General features: G+C 37.6%; 1 protein-coding gene across 1 annotated transcript in view; it reads left to right on the plus strand.

Annotated features, from left to right (window-relative positions):
- Positions 1-16,637, plus strand: part of CFAP54 (cilia and flagella associated protein 54) — a 310,761-nt gene that overhangs the window by 74,170 nt on the left and 219,954 nt on the right. The window contains exons 20-22 of the mRNA XM_067697614.1: positions 8,159-8,335; positions 12,260-12,352; positions 12,611-12,796. Coding sequence (XP_067553715.1) covers positions 8,159-8,335; positions 12,260-12,352; positions 12,611-12,796 — 456 coding nt within the window. The remainder of the gene's footprint in view (positions 1-8,158; positions 8,336-12,259; positions 12,353-12,610; positions 12,797-16,637) is intronic.

A 16,637-nucleotide genomic window follows, 5' to 3' on the forward strand; every position in this document is an offset into this window, starting at 1 on the left:
TGTTCCTTCTACTAACTTTGGACTTAGGTTTTTTGTTCTTCTTATTCCTTGAGGTGTGAAGTTAGATTGTTTATTTGATATCTTTCTTTGTTCTTAAGGTAGGCATTTTCGCTAAAATCTTCCCTCTTAGAACTACTTTTGCTGCATCTTATAAATTTTAGTATGTTGTGTTTTCATTTTCATTAGTCTTATGATACTTTTTGACTTCTCTTTCCATTTCTTTTTTTTTAAATTAATAATGACTATTAAAAACTGTTCAGGGCTTCCCTGGTGGCGCAGTGGTTGAGAGGCCGCCTGCCGATGCAGGGGACGCGGGTTCGTGCCCCGGTCCGGGAAGATCCCACATGCCGCGGAGCGGCTGGGCCCGTGAGCCATGGCCGCTGAGCCTGCGCGTCCGGAGCCTGTGCTCCGCAACGGGAGAGGCCACAACAGTGAGAGGCCCGTGTACCGCCAAAAAAAAAAAAACAAAAAAAAAACTGTTCGAATATCTTTTTGGCCATTGAAACTGTAATCATATTTTTCTCATTTGATTTATGGATAAATTAAATTATATCCTTAGACTTCCTAATATTAAATCATCCTTTTATTCCTGAGAGAGAGACAATATAATTACAGTACATTATTCCTTTAATATATTGTTAGATCAATGTATTAGTATTTTATTTAGGACGTTTACATTTATATTTGTAAGGAGATTGCTCTATGTTTTTAAGTGCAGTCATTTTTTCAGGTTTTGTTATCAAAGCTATAATAATTTTAGAATATTCTCTGAGGAGCTTTCTCTGTAGTTAGAAATTTAAAAAATGGCATAGGAATTAATCAGTTCATTGATATTCAAAATATTTTAAAAAATAGTATCAGTTGAGACTGACGCTTGTGGGAAAGTCTTTTTGGATATCGTTTTTGGATATCTTTCCCAGTTTCTTTCATCATTATTCCTGTGTTCAGGTTTTTCTTCTTGAGTCAGTCACTGGCCATTTGTGTATCTTCTTTGGAGAAATGTCTATTCAAACCCCTTGTTCATTTTTTAATGGCGTTGTCTTTTCATTATTGATTTGTAACGGTTCTTAATATATTCTGAATACACGTCCTTTATCAGATATATGATTTGCAAATATTTTGTCCCATTCTGTCAGTTGTCTTTATTTTTTTGATGGTATCATTTGAAGTTTTAAATTTTGAAGAATTTCAGTTTACCTACTTTTTCTTTTGGTGTGCTTTTGGTGTCATATCCAAGAAACCATTGTTTAACTCAAGGATGTGAAGAAATTTACTCCTATATTTTGTTCTAAGAATTTTATAATTTTAGCTCTTATATTTGGTTCTATGATTCATTTTGAGTTAACTATTTGTATATAATGTGATGTATGGGTCTCACTTCCTTCTTTTGCTGGTGGATGTCTAATTGTCCCAGCGCAGTTTTTTGGAAAGGCTATTCTATTTTCTATCATTCAATTTTTTTTTTTACATCTTTATTGGAGTATAATTGCTTTACAGTGGTGTGTTAGTTTCTGCTTTATAACAAAGCGAATCAGTTATACATATACATATGTTCCCATATCTCTTCCCTCTTGCATCTCCCTCCCTCCCACCCTCCCTATCCCACCCCTCTAGATGGTCACAAATACCTGAGCTGACCTCCCTGTGCTATGCGGCTGCTTCCCACTAGCTATCTATTTTACGTTTGGTAGTGTATATATGTCCGTGCCACCCTCTCGCTTTGTCACAGCTTACCCTTCCCTCTCCCCATATCCTCAAGTCCATTCTCTAGTAGGTCTGTGTCTTTATTCCTGTCTTACCCCTAGGTTCTTCATGACTTTTTTTTTCTTAAATTCCATATATATGTGTTAGCATACGGTATTTGTCTTTCTCTTTCTGACTTACTTCACTCTGTATGACAGACTCTGGGTCCATCCACCTCACTACAAATAGCTCAATTTAATTTCTTTTTATGGCTGAGTAATATTCCATTGTATATATGTGCCACATCTTCTTTATCCATTCATCCGATGATGGACACTTAGGTTGTTTCCATCTCCGGGCTACTGTAAACAGAGCTGCAATGAACATTTTGGTACATGACTCTTTGAATTATGGCTTTCTCAGGGTATATGCCCAGTAATGGGATTGCTGGGTCATATGGTAGTTCTATTTGTAGTTTTTTAAGGAACCTCCATACTGTTCTCCATAGTGGTTGTACCAATTTCACTTTCAGATTTTTCATCACTAGTGTATAGGAATGCCAGAGATTTCTGTGCATTAATTTTGTATCCTGCTGCTTTACCAAATTCATTGATTAGCTCTAGTAGTTTTCTGGTAGCATCTTTAGGATTCTCTATGTATAGTATCATGTCATCTGCAGACAGTGACAGCTTTACTGCTTCTTTTCCGATTTGGATTCCTTTTATTTCCTTTTCTTCTCTGATTGCTGTGGCTAAAACTTCCAAAACTATGTTGAATACGAGTGGTGAGAGTGGGCAACCTTGTCTTGTTCCTGATCTTAGTGGAAATGCTTTCAGTTTTTCACCATTGAGGATGATGTTGGCTGTGGGTTTGTCATATGTGGCCTTTATTATGGTGAGGAAAGTTCCCTCTATGCCTACTTTCTGCAGGGTTTTTATCATAAATGGGTGTTGAATTTTGTCAAAAGCGTTCTCTGCTTCTATTGAGATGATCATATGGTTTTTCCCCTTCAATTTGTTAATATGGTGTATCACGTTGATTGATTTGCGAATATTGAAGAATCCTTGCATTCCTGGAATAAACCCCACTTGATCATGGTGTATGATCCGTTTAATGTGCTGTTGGATTCTGTTTGCTAGTATTTTGTTGAGGATTTTTGCATCTATGTTCATCAGTGATATTGGCCTATAGTTTTCTTTCTTTGTGACATCCTTGTCTGGTTTTGGTATCAGGGTGATGGTGGCCTTGTAGAATGAGTTTGGGAGTATTCCTCCCTCTGCAATTTTTTGGAAGAGTTTGAGAGGGATGGGTGTTAGCTCTTCTCTAAATGTTTGATAGAATTCGCCTGTGAAGCCATCTGGTCCTGGGCTTTTGTTTGTTGGAAGATTTTTAATCACAGTTTCAATTTCAGTGCTTGTGATTGGTCTGTTCATATTTTCTATTTCTTCCTGATTCAGTCTTGGCAGGTTGTGCATTTCTAAGAATTTGTCCATTTCTTCCAGGTTGTCCATTTTATTGGCATAGAGTTGCTTGTAGTAATCTCTCATGATCTTTTGTATTTCTGCAGTGTCAGTTGTTACTTCTCCTTTTTCATTTCTAATTCTATTGATTTGAGTCTTCTCTCTTTTTTTCTTGATGAGTCTGGCTAATGGTTTATCCATTTTGTTTATCTTCTCAAAGAACCAGCTTTTAGTTTTATTGATCTTTGCTACTGTTTCCTCCCTTTCTTTTTCATTTATTTCTGACCTGATTTTTATGATTTCTTTCCCTCTGCTAACTTTGGGGTTTTTTGTTCTTCTTTCTCTAATTGCTTTAGGTGCAAGGTTAGGTTGTTTATTCGAGATGTTTCCTGTTTCTTAAGGTAGGATTGTATTGCTATAAAATTCCCTCTTAGAACTGCTTTTGCTGAATCCCATAGGTTTTGGGTCGTCGTGTCTCCATTGTCATTTGTTTCTAGGTATTTTTTTATTTCCTCTTTGATTTCTTCAGTGATCACTTCGTTATTAAGTAGTGTATTGTTTAGCCTCCATGTGTTTGTATTTTTTACAGATCTTTTTCTGTAATTGATATCTAGTCTCATAGCACTGTGGTCGGAAAAGATACTTGATACAATTTCAATTTTCTTAAATTTACCAAGGCTTGATTTGTGACCCAAGATATGATCTATCCTGGAGAATGTTCCGTGAGCACTTGAGAAAAATGTGTATTTTGTTGTTTTTGGATGGAATGTCCTATAAATATCAATTAAGTCCATCTTGTTTAATGTATCATTTAAAGCTTGTGTTTCCTTATTTATTTTCATTTTGGATGATCTGTCCATGGGTGAAAGTGGGGTGTTAAAGTCCCCTACTATGAATGTGTTACTGTCGATTTCCCCTTTTATGGCTGTTAGTATTTACCTTATGTATTGAGGTGCTCCTATGTTGGGTGCATATTTACAATTGTTGCATCTTCTTCTTGGATCGATCCCTTGATCATTATGTAGTGTCCTTCTTTGCCTCTTCTAATAGTCTTTATTTTAAGGTCTATTTTGTCTGATATGAGAATTGCTACTCCAGCTTTCTTTTGGTTTCCATTTGCATGGAATATATTTTTCCATCCCCTTACTTTCAGTCTGTATGTATCTCTAGGTCTGAAGTGGGTCTCTTGTAGACGGCATATATATGGGTCTTGATTTTGTATCTATTCAGCCAATCTGTGTCTTTTGGTGGGAGCATTTAGTCCATTTACATTTAAGGTAATTATCGATATGTATGTTCCTATTCCCATTTTCTTAATTGTTTTGGGTTCGTTATTGTAGGTCTTTTCCTTCTCTTTTGTTTCTTGCCTAGAGAAGTTCCTTTAGCATTTGTTGTAAAGCTGGTTTGGTGGTCCTGAACTCTCTCAGCTTTTGCTTGTCTGTAAAGGTTTTAATTTCTCCATCAAATCTCAATGAGATCCTTGCTGGGTAGAGTAATCTTGGTTGCAGGTTTTCCTCCTTCATCACTTTAAATATGTCCTGCCAGTCCCTTCTGGCTTGCAGAGTTTCTGCTGAAAGATCAACTGTTAACCTTATGGGGATTCCCTTGTGTGTTATTTGTTGTTTTTCCCTTGCTGCTTTTAATATGTTTTCTTTGTATTTAATTTTTGACAGTTTGATTAATATGTGTCTTGGCGCATTTCTCCTTGGACTTATCCTGTATGGGACTCTCTGTGCTTCCTGGACTTGATTAACTATTTCCTTTCCCATATTAGGGAAGTTTTCAACTATAATCTCTTCAAATATTTTCTCAGTCCCTTTCTTTTTCTCTTCTTCTTCTGGAACCCCTATAATTCAAATGTTGGTGCGTTTAATGTTTTCCCAGAGGTCTCTGAGACTGTCCTCAGTTCTTTCCATTCATTTTTCTTTATTCTGCTCTGCAGTAGTTATTTCCACTATTTTATCTTCTAGGTCACTTATCCGTTCTTCTGCCTCAGTTATTCTGCTATTGATCCCATCTAGAGTATTTTTAATTTCATTTATTGTGTTGTTCATCGTTGCTTGTTTCATCTTTAGTTCTTCTAGGTCCTTGTTAAATGTTTCTTGCATTTTGTCTATTCTATTTCCAAGATTTTGGATCATCTTTACTATCATTATTCTGAATTCTTTTTCAGGTAGACTGCCTATTTCCTCTTCATTTGTTAGGTCTGGTGGGTTTTTATCTTGCTCCTTCATCTGCTGTGTGTTTTTCTGTCTTCTCATTTTGCTTATCTTACTGTGTTTGGGGTCTCCTTTTTGTAGGCTGCAGGTTCGTAGTTCCCGTTGTTTTTGGTGTGTGTCCCCAGTGGCTAAAGTTGGTTCAGTGGGTTGTGTAGGCTTCCTGGTGGAGGGGACTAGTGCCTGTGTTCTGGTGGATGAGGCTGGATCTTGTCTTTCTGGTGGGCAGGTCCACGTCTGGTGGTGTGTTTTGGGGTGTCTGTGGACTTATTATGATTTTAGGCAGCCTCTCTGCTAATGGGTGGGTTTGTGTTCCTGTCTTGCTAGTTGTTTGGCATAGGATGTCCAGCACTGTAGCTTGCTGGTCGTTGAGTGAAGCTGGGTGTTGGTGTTGAGATGGAGATCTCTGGGAGATTTTCGCTGTTTGGTATTATGTGGAGCTGGGAGGTCTCTTGTGGACCAGTGTCCTGAAGTTGGCTCTCCCACCTCAGAGGCACAGCACTGACTCCTGTCTGCAGCACCAAGAGCCTTTCATCCACACGGCTCAGAATAAAAGGGAGAAAAAGTAGAAAGAAAGAAAGAGAAAGAAAGGAGAGAGGGAGGGAGGGAGGAAGGAAGGAAGGAAAGAAAGAAAGAAGATAAAATAAAGTACGATAAAATAGAAAAGTTATTAAAATAAAAAATAATCATTAAGAAAAAAAATGTTTTTAAAGAAAAAAAAAAATGGACGGATAGAACCCTAGGAGAAATGGTGGAAGCAAAGCTATACAGACAAAATCTCACACAGAAGCATACACATACACACTCACAAAAAGAGGAAAAGGGGAAAAAATCGTAAATCTTGCTCTCCAAGTCCACCTCCTCAATTTGGGATGATTCGTTGTCTATTCATGTATTCCACAGATGCAGGGTACATCAAGTTGATTGTGGAGCTTTAATCTGCTGCTTCTGAGGCTGCTGGGAGAGATTTCCCTTTCTCTTCTTTGTTCTCACAGCTCCCAGGGGCTCAGCTTTGGATTTGGCCCCGCCTCTGCGTGTAGGTCACGACCTGAGAGCGTCTGTTCTTCGCTCAGACAGGACGGGGTTAAAGGAGCAGCTGCTTCCGGGACTCTGGCTCACTCAGGCCGGCGGTGGGGGGCGGAAGGGAGAGGCACGGAGGGCGGGGCGAGCCTGCGGCGGCAGAGGCCGTCGTGACGTTGCACCAGCCTGAGGCGCCCCGTGTGTTCTCCCGGGGAAGTTGTCCCTGGATCCCGGGACCCTGGCAGTGGCGGGCTGCACAGCCTCCCTGGAAGGGGGTGTGTGGATAGTGACCTGTGCTCGCACACAGGCTTCTTGGTGGCGGCAGCAGCCTTAGCGTCTCATGCCCGTCTCGGGGGCCCGCGCTCTTAGCCGCGGCTCGCGCCCGCCTCTGGAGTTCCTTTAAGCAGCGCTCTTAATCCCCTCACCTCGCGCACCAGGAAACAAAGAGGCAAGAAAAAGTCTCTTGCTGCTTCGGCAGGTCCAGACTTTTCCCTGGACTCCCTCCCGGCTAGCCGTGGTGCACTAGCCCCCTGTAGGCTGTGTTCACGCTGCCAACCCCAGCCCGAGCTTCAGTTCCCAGCCCCACCTGCCCCGGTGGGTGAGCAGAGAAGCCTTTTGGCCTGGTGAGTGCCGGTCGGCCCTGATCCTCTGTGCGGTAATCTGTCCGCTATGGCCTCCGCACCCCTGTTGCTGCGCTCTCTCTCCTCCGCGGCTTCGAAGCTTCCTTTCTCCGCCACCCGCAGTCTCCGCCCGCGAAGGGGCTTCCTAGTGTATGGAAACCTTTCCTCCTTCACAGCTCCAGCCCACTGGTGCAGGTCCTGTCCCTATTCTTTTGTCTCTGTTTATTCTTTTTTCTTTTGCCCTACCCAGGTACGTGGGGACTTTCTTGCCTTTTGGGAGGTCTGAGGTCTTCTGCCAGCGTTCAGTAGGTGTTCTGTAGGAGTTGTTCCACGTGTAGATGTATTTCTGGTGTATCTGTGGGGAGGAAGGTGATCTCCGCGTCTTACTCTTCCGTCATCTCCCCCTCGTCTCCCCTCTATCATTCAATTTTAATCTTTACTTGGGTTTTGGCTTTAGTGCTCAGAGTCTTTGCTTTTTAATTTTATGTAAAAGAGGAGTTTAACTCATTTACATATATTATTATTGGTGTTATAGTTAGCCTTACTATATTTATTTTGAAATATTATTTAGATTTTCTGATTTTTACGTTTTTTTGTTTCATGTGATATCACTAAATGTGTAACCTTTTAAAAAGGTGATTGCTTTTCCTGTAGGTTTATAGAATAAGTACTTCTGTATATTTTATTTGTTTTTGCTGATAGTAAGAAACCATCAATAATTTGGTTTTAAATAATTTTATAAACCACATATACCAATAGTCATTACTTGAGAGTCACATTTCAAGTTGCATTGAGTGTAGGTGTATAGTTCATAAGTATCAATGCAGATAATATTGTTAGAAAATTTTTAAGGACAATGAAATATGATTGCAGATATTCAGAGGGTTTGATTTGAAAATGAAATATATTAATGTATGATAATGATAAACATGTTAGACATATAAATATAATGTCATTGCCTTAATAGCTATTTTTTACTTGGCCTTATTTATTAGCTATTTTTTACTTCTGGAAAATCATTTACTACTTGAAATATGTATACCACTGAGCATCAAAAAATACATATATCAAGATAATGTTTAACATCACCAGAATTCTCCAAATACAATGAAGTTCAAGCTCTTGAAATGTGATTTCCTATTTTCACACTTTATTATAGGAAGCATATTCTTTAATTGAGAAGACCGAAGCAGAACAAAGTGTACTGTATTCATATCAGAAATATGTGGAAATTGCCAAAAGAAAGAAAAGCAGAGTACCTCCTCCACCCATCCTGCTAGCCCGAACTCATTGTTCTGTGACATTAAAACCTGCTCCATTTATTTCTGATGTTAAGGTATGTTGTCTATTATGACCTTTACCTCACGGAAAGCAACATAAAGTGCTTTTATGACTATAATAATGAATACTTTTATTGCTTTTAGGGCTTGAATAATCTTATTGATTAATATAAACACTGAACACTGGGATTAGTATTCCAGTATCTTTAACTATCTGTAGTTTCTTCATGACCCTTTTTCCTTTATGCTGTTTCCCTTTTGGCTCCTTATAGCTTCACTATAAGAAACTTACTCCTGTATTGCTACACGCAGATATATAGTAAGGAGAAATGAGAGAGAAGCATTTTGAAGTATCTTCCTTACCATGACACAGTCATATGCTGACATCCTAGTGTGCTCAACTTCAAGAAGGTTTCCTTGAGATAGAATCAGGCATTTGAAGGGTATAGAAGTTACTCTGAGAGCCAATGATGAAGATAAGAAAATTTGGGGGTGGTGAATTTAGAGACTCTTCCGAAAGTTCTTCTGTGTAAATGGGGATCCTTTTTTTTCTTTTCTGGTACGCGGGCCTCTCACCGTTGTGGCCTCGCCCGTTGCAGAGTGCAGGCTCCGGACACGCAGGCTCAGCGGCCATGGCTCACGGGCCCAGCCGCTCCGCGGCATGTGGGATCTTCCCGGATCCGGGCACGAACCCGTGTCCCCTGCATTGGCGGACTCTCAACCACTGCGCCACCAGGGAAGCCCAATGGGGATTCTTTTAATGCAAACAAATGATAATTCCAACCACATTATAAGTCATAATTCTTTATGTATTTATTGAAGCTCTTTCTCCTAGCCCCAGTGCCTTGGAACTTAGCCTAAATGGGACTGTTATTTGAGATTTAGTTTCCTCATAAGCATTTGGTTCCACCTAATTTATATTTTAAATATTACATTTTCCTCTTTTGGGTGATGAACACATGCTCTTTGGTGTTGTAGAAAAAACAAAGTTGTTTCTTTGTTATTCTTAGGATGTTCTGCTTGAACTTAAATACATCGTCTTGATATAGTGGAAAGGGCATGGGCTTTGAAGTCAGACAAATACAGATTTAAAATTCTAGCTCTACCCCAGCAGTATGACCTTACGAAATCTAAATATACTTTCTGAGTGTTTTTTTAAAATTTGCTTTTGTTATCTTTTCCATTTGTAAAATGTTTCTTCTGTGAAAATTAAATGAGATATTATAGCATATTCTTGGCATATTAACCGATGTTCTTCCATCCCTTGTATTAAACATATGTAGTAAAGTTAGCTAAAATCAGTTAATGAGGTTATACACTGTGATTATATTATCTGATGATTTTTTTTCATAAATTCTGTCCAATGAGCATTATTGAGTGTCTGCTATCTGTCAAGCTCTATGTGAGGTAACGTATAAAAATAAACACAAATAAAGCATGGTTCCATATTTTGAGAAGCTTCAGACTAATGGGAGGTGGACATCAGTGAGAAGTAATACCACCTTCATAATGCCTTATAATTGGAGGAATAGAAGCAACATTCATCCTAACTGCTATAATAAATGCATTATTGCAGTTGCTAATAGTTTTAAAATTCAACTTTGGATTTTGGGGATCTGTTTAAGAATAAGGATCACTGACTTCGGAAATTCAGTACAGAACTAAGACTGGATGATTTGCCAAGAGTTTTCGTTTGTTTTTACTTGAATGTTTTGATTTATTTAACCAGGTTCTTATTTTTTATGTATCTCAAATTAGTGACTAGTTTATTTCATAATGCTTATTAATAGGAAGGCATAAGCATCCCATACTTGACCTGTACTTGTAAGACTTGTCACTCAGCACATGATGTGAAGTTGATGTATATTATATTTTGGTAAAGTTGTGTGCTCCTGGAAATTATACCTTCTGTTACCCACTCCATAGCACTAGATGGTGCTATGGACTTAAATACCTTTTCTAGTTTGAGATTTCAGCCATCTTTTGTTTTATCAAAACCTCTTGTTAAGGCATTTGTTGCATTAACATCTGTTTTAATGGTTGAAAATGCTAGTGTTACTTGTAAACTTTTATTTCCAAAGCTAGTGGTGGTTTGTCCATGGTGTCGTTTCTCTTACATAGACTCTAAGGACATAGTCTTCTAATAGTTTCACAGACTAAGATGTTTTCATCTGTGGAACACAATAGGAATATAAAGCCTGCTTGTAAAAATGCTTTTAGAGAAAATTTACCCTTCAAATTCTGGATTGTATGTAGAGCTTAACTTGGAGCAATAATAATCTAAGTCAGGGGTCTGCAACCCCCGGGTCACGGACTGGTACCGGTCTGTGGCCTGTTAGGAACCGGGCCACACAGCAGGAGGTGAGAGGCGAGCGAGCGAATCTTCATCTGCCGCTCCCCATCGCTCCCTATTGCTGACATTACCGCCTGTACCATCACCACACCGCCGCCCCCGCCCCGCCCTGGTCTGTGGAAAAATTGTCTTCCACAAAACCAGTCCCTGGTGCCAAAAAGAGGGGGGACCGCTGATCTAAGTCATAAAACACCATCTTTTGCCTTCCCCCTCCCTGCCCCATGGTACTCTTTTTGCATGAAAAATCAAGGAAAGGTAGTTTCTAAATTTTTCTGAGATTCAGCTGAGTTTTTTTCTCCTGGCCTCCAGGTTCCAAATTCCTTCAACATTCTCTTTGTCCTCGAAATTCTGCCTTTCCTAATGCTCTTTAATCACCTGAGAAATTTTCTTTGGAAACACAAAACTTCGGCTATTTGTACCAGACAGTCTTATTCATTGAGACTAGGCAGGCTTAGGTATATGTAATTTTAAAAAATGGTTGATTCTGTACAAACTGTATTTTAAAAAATAATTCTTGTGCATAGTCAGAGTTGAGAACTACTTGTGCAGACAAGATACAATGAGGATTCTTCCATTGACCCAGAGGAAGAATTAGCGGGCTAAGCTGTAAGAGGCAGTTGCTACTTAGAGACAATTACATTTCCCTTATTTTCCATTTTAGGAGTTGAGATGTTGTGAGGTGGAGCCTTTGGGAAAAGGGAATGCCACAGTGATGACAACCCTTCCATCACTAATCCCTGGACAGTATGGCTCCTAATAATGCTTTTCCCTAGGTATCAACTCTCTCCCTTACCCCCTACAGTGAGAATAGTGCAGTACCATGAGGAATCTCCATTATTTTGACATCTTGGCAAAAAGACCATTGTCTAACCATTTAATCAAGTTTAAGTTTGATTGTTTCTGTGTAATTTGCATTTTGCTTTTGGTTTACATCTGTATTTAAGAATTGTCAAAAGAATATCATGTTTCAGGAAATTTATAAACTAGAGAAAAAAAATTACCCGTAATCTTACCGTTTTATCATCCGAACTCTACTACTATTCTTATTTAGGAACATTTTCTTCCAGGCTTTTTCATATGTATTTTTACATTTTACTTAAAATACTACAGTTTAGTATCTTGCTTTTTTTACTACCTGCTTTTTGTCCCATATTATTAAATAAAACATGAAAATCATTTCGGAGTAGGTCTTTTTTTTCATCAAGATGATGTCATCTTTGGAGTCACTCCCTGCCACTGTCTGATCTTGGGCAAGTTATTGAATGTCTCTGCATCTCCATCTTTTGTAAAGCAAAATAGCAATAGAAATCCTATCTCATAGGGATGTTTCAGATATGAAAAAATATATGTAAATTTCCTAACAATGCTTAACACATAGGAACTGCTCACTTAATAGTAGTTAAAAATAATTAATAATGAATACTATTTTAGTCTTGGTGGTCCCAGGTAAACTATATTTGTCTTTTTTTAAAGAGTAAATCTAAGTATTTTTATAAACTTAGGTTTCATGTTTTAAAACTTGAATAGTTATATTTTTATGTAGAAAAGTATTCCTTTTGCCACATCATGATAAAAGAAATTGAGTGCTTTGTTAAACAGATGACGGGCTCATCTCTCTCCGTGGCAGGTCTCCTGGTACTGCATTTTGGGTTGCAAAGCAGAAGGGAGCTATGGAAAAGTAAGACTGAACAATAATCATCTCCCAAACTCGGGAGAAGCGGTACGTCGAATTAAAAAAACCTCAATGTCAGGAAATCTTACCAAAAGTCTCATTAATGACAATTGAGTGTTGTTCATTTTTCTCCTTTATGTAGTCATTATTTCAGTGAATTTGTCTGATTTCATCTTGAGTCATAACTAAAATCCAACAGTAAATGAAAAAGGTTTTCTTCCCTTAACATAAAGAGGTCACTTAATTATATTTTTAAAGACCCGTTTAATTTTCCATGCATAACTTGAAATATGTTTTTGTTAATAGATACCGGCTGATGGCAAAAGCATTTTTGAAGTAAAAGGTTTAGAAACCAATGAAAAATATATCTTTGCAATTGCTGCTTATTGTTCTAATGGAAAGCTTATTGGTGATGCTATTGGGGAGACGACTAAACCAATTCTGGTTTACCCACCTCTTTCTGCTGTTACTGCTCGGATGTTACTAACACAGGTAGAAAAGATTTCTTCTAATTTTTTCCTCTGTTTTTTCCCGTTAAGCAGTTACTAAGTAATTTCTGATGAAAAAACAGTCACAGCAGATATTCCAAAGCTCCTGTAATATATATTTTCCATGATTGCAGTTTAGTCTCATAAAATATAAATCGTTCCTTCTCGTATTCATGAGTTTGCTTTTTACAATAACACTTTTTTCCTGGATTTTAAATGCAACACACATTGATTTTAGAAATTTTGGAAATAAATGTTATCTGTTTTCCTGTCATCCAGAGTAGCAGTTCTTAAGCTGAAGCAATTTTGGCCCCTGGGGGGACATATATGTCAATGTCTGGAGACATTTTTGGTAGTCGCAATCTAGAGGAGTGCTGCTGGCATCTAGAGGGTAGAGGTCAGGGATGCTGATAAGCACCCTACAGTGGAAAGGGCAGCACCCCTCTCCCAACAAAGTGTTATCCGGTCCAAAATGTCAACGGTGCGAAGGTTGAGCAACCCTGATCCAGAGATATGCTTTTCTTTGTGTGTGTATGTATACATACACACATATATATATCTACAGACAATATGTACATAGAAATATATACACATTATGTATGTGAATTTATGTATAATATATAATTTTAGTCATAGTGTACATATTATTTTACATCTGATATTTCCATTTAATACATAATTGACTTTTTTCCATTCCATTAAGTATTCTTTCAAAACATAATTTTTAACATCTGCATGGTATTGCATCTTAAAATATATCACAGTGTAGTATATGTATACACAATGGAATACTACTCAACCATAAAAAAGAATGAAATAATGCCATTTGCAGCAATGGATGGACCTAGAGATTATCATACTTAAGTAAGTCAGAAAGAGAAAGACAGATACCATATAATATCACTTATGTGTGGAATCTAAAATATGACACAAATGAACTTGTTTATGGGACAGAAGCAGACTCGCAAACATAGAAAACAAACTTGTGGTTACCAAAGGGGAAAGGGGGTGGAGGAAGGATAAATTAGGAGTTTGGGATTAACAGATACAAACTACTGTATATAAAATAGATAAACAATAAAGTTCTACTGTATAGCACAGGGAACTATATTCAGTATCCTGTAATAAACCATAATGGAAAAGAATATGAAAAAGTATATGTGTATATATATGTATAACTGAATCATGTTGCTGTACACCAGAATCTAACACAACATTGTAAATCAACCATACTTCAATAAAAATATATATATCAGTTGTTTTACAATATTGTGTTAGTTTCAGGTGTGCAGCAACATGATTCAATTATATATATGTATGTATTCTTTTCAGATTATTTTCCATTGTAAGTTATAAGATATTGAATATAGTTCCCTGTGCCATACAGTAAATACTTGATGATTATTTATTTTATGTATAGTAGTTTGTATCTGTTAATCCCATACTCCTAATTTATCCCTTTCCTCCTCCCTTTCCCCTATGGTAACCGTAAGTTTGTTTTCTATGTCTCTGAGTCTGTTTCTGTTTTGTAGATAAGGTCATTTCTGTCATATTTTATTTTTTTATTTTTATTTTTTGCGGTATGTGGGCCTCTCACTGCTGTAGCCTCTCCCGTTGTGGAGCACGGGCTCCGGATGCACAGGCTCAGCGGCTGTGGCTCACAGGCCCAGCCACTCTGCGGCATGTGGAATCTTCCCGGACCGGGGCATGAACCTGTGTCCCCTGCATCGGCAGGCAGACTCTCAACCACTGTGCCACCAGGGAAGCCCCATATTTTAGATTCTACATATAAGTGATATCATATGGTATTTGTCTTTCTGACTTAACTTCACTTAGTATGGTAATCTCTAGGTCCATCCATGTTGATGCAAATGGTAATATTTTATTCTTTTTTATGGCTGAGTAATATTCCATTGTGTGTGTGTATGTGTGTGTGTATGTATTTACATATCACATTAAACCAATCATCTGTTGATGGGCACTTGGGTTGTTTCCATGTCCTGGCTATTGTAAATAGTGCTGCAATCAACATTGGGGTGCATGTACCTTTTCGAATTATAGTTTTCTCTTGATATATGCCCAGGAGTGGGATTGTTGGATCATATGGTTGTTCTAGTTTCAGTTTTTTAAGGGACTTCCTTCCGGTTCCCATAGTGACTGCACCAATTTACATTCCCACCAACAGTGCAAGAGGGTTCCCTTTTCTCCACACCCTCCCCAGAATTTATTTATAGACTTTTTGATAATGGCATTCTGCCCAGTGTGAGATGATACCTCATTGTAGTTTTGACTTCTGTTTCTCTAATAATTAGTGATGTTGAGCATCTTTACCTGCATCCATGATTATTTTCTTAGTATCAGTTTATAGAAGTGAAGTTTCTGGGTTCATAGAGACAGACAGACCTGAGTTTAAGTTTCAGGTCCTCACATTAGCCGTGTGACATTCGGCAAGTAACCTTCATCTGTGAAGTGGAATAATAATAGTAGTTACCTCCCAGAACTATTATGAGTATTAAATGGAATTATGCATGTCAAATGTTTAACCGTAACGCTTACAACACAGTAGGCGCTTAATGAATATTATTGTTGTTCTTAATTATAGATATACTCATGAATTGACATTTTTTCCTGAAATGATTGCCTGACTTAAAACATGTCACCAGTGAATGCGATTTTAGAAAAAGTGACTCATTGACCTAAGTCTCAAGCCTGTAATTTTAAGTTTAGGGTTGGCTGTAGAGCTGATGGCTCTTCTAAATTTTATCACATTTCTATTGTGCCGTTTTTTCTTCTTAATAGTTGATTAGTATTATAAGCTAAGGTCTTACTGGAATTTTATATTATCATATTTTTCAAAGAAAATTTAATTGACAGAATTGCTAGGATTTGTCTGGCATTGGTTTAGTGTGTCATATTGGCTCATGGTTTTCTGATGTTTTGATTTCTTTGGAATCTAATATATTTCCTAATTTGCAGCGATGGAGTTATTTCAGAGTGAGGGACCGAATATTTCATCAAGGTCTAATTTTTCTCCAGGGAGTGGTTTGACTCTCACGCTTTATTTGGCAGAACTTTCACTGAAAGTTAATAAAAGGAAGTCCAAGCTATACTGCTAGGATAATGAGAAGTGTCATAAAGTAATGACCTGTGTTTCTTTACTGATACTGTATTTGCAGTACTGGAGTTCATTTATGACAGTTTATGAGCATTCTCTCTCATCATGTTAAGTGGCTAAAGCAGAATTTCCTCATAAAATTTCCTCCTTAATTTAAAATTTGAGTTTAAGCTTTCAAGTTTTATCAGGAAAAGGTACCTTTCTTTTGGAATTGCAGTGAAAAATTACAATTTTTCATGAGAGTGGCTAGTTTTTAGTTTCAGGATAATTCTATTTTTAAAAAAATATTATAAAAATTTTATAGTAAAATATGGAGTTACTTCACTAAATGCCTATGATTAACTTGGTTTGGTGTTTTAGGTTGTACTTTGACTAAACATTTTTCTATAAACAATAGTAAAATCAGGTGAATCTTCACTGGATTTTCCATTAATGTAGAAAACTAGTTTAGGCTATCTGGAAAATTTTTTGAGGAAACTTTATGAATTATATATTATCTACAGATATTATCCAATTTCCACCTCTTTATAGGCTCATTTCTTTTTATTATTCCCTTTTAAGTTGGAAATGGCTAGATAATGTGATATAAAATATAGACAGTTAGAAATCTGTGAGCAGGATTTTAGGATTTTAGGCAAATTGCTTGGTCTCAATTTCCCTATCTGTAAAATGAATACAAGACCAAATGCCACATACTGCTGGATTATTGAACTACTAAATCAAATAGTGA

Source organism: Pseudorca crassidens, chromosome 11 (assembly GCF_039906515.1).
Source record: "Pseudorca crassidens isolate mPseCra1 chromosome 11, mPseCra1.hap1, whole genome shotgun sequence".
Classification (NCBI taxonomy): domain Eukaryota; kingdom Metazoa; phylum Chordata; class Mammalia; order Artiodactyla; family Delphinidae; genus Pseudorca; species Pseudorca crassidens.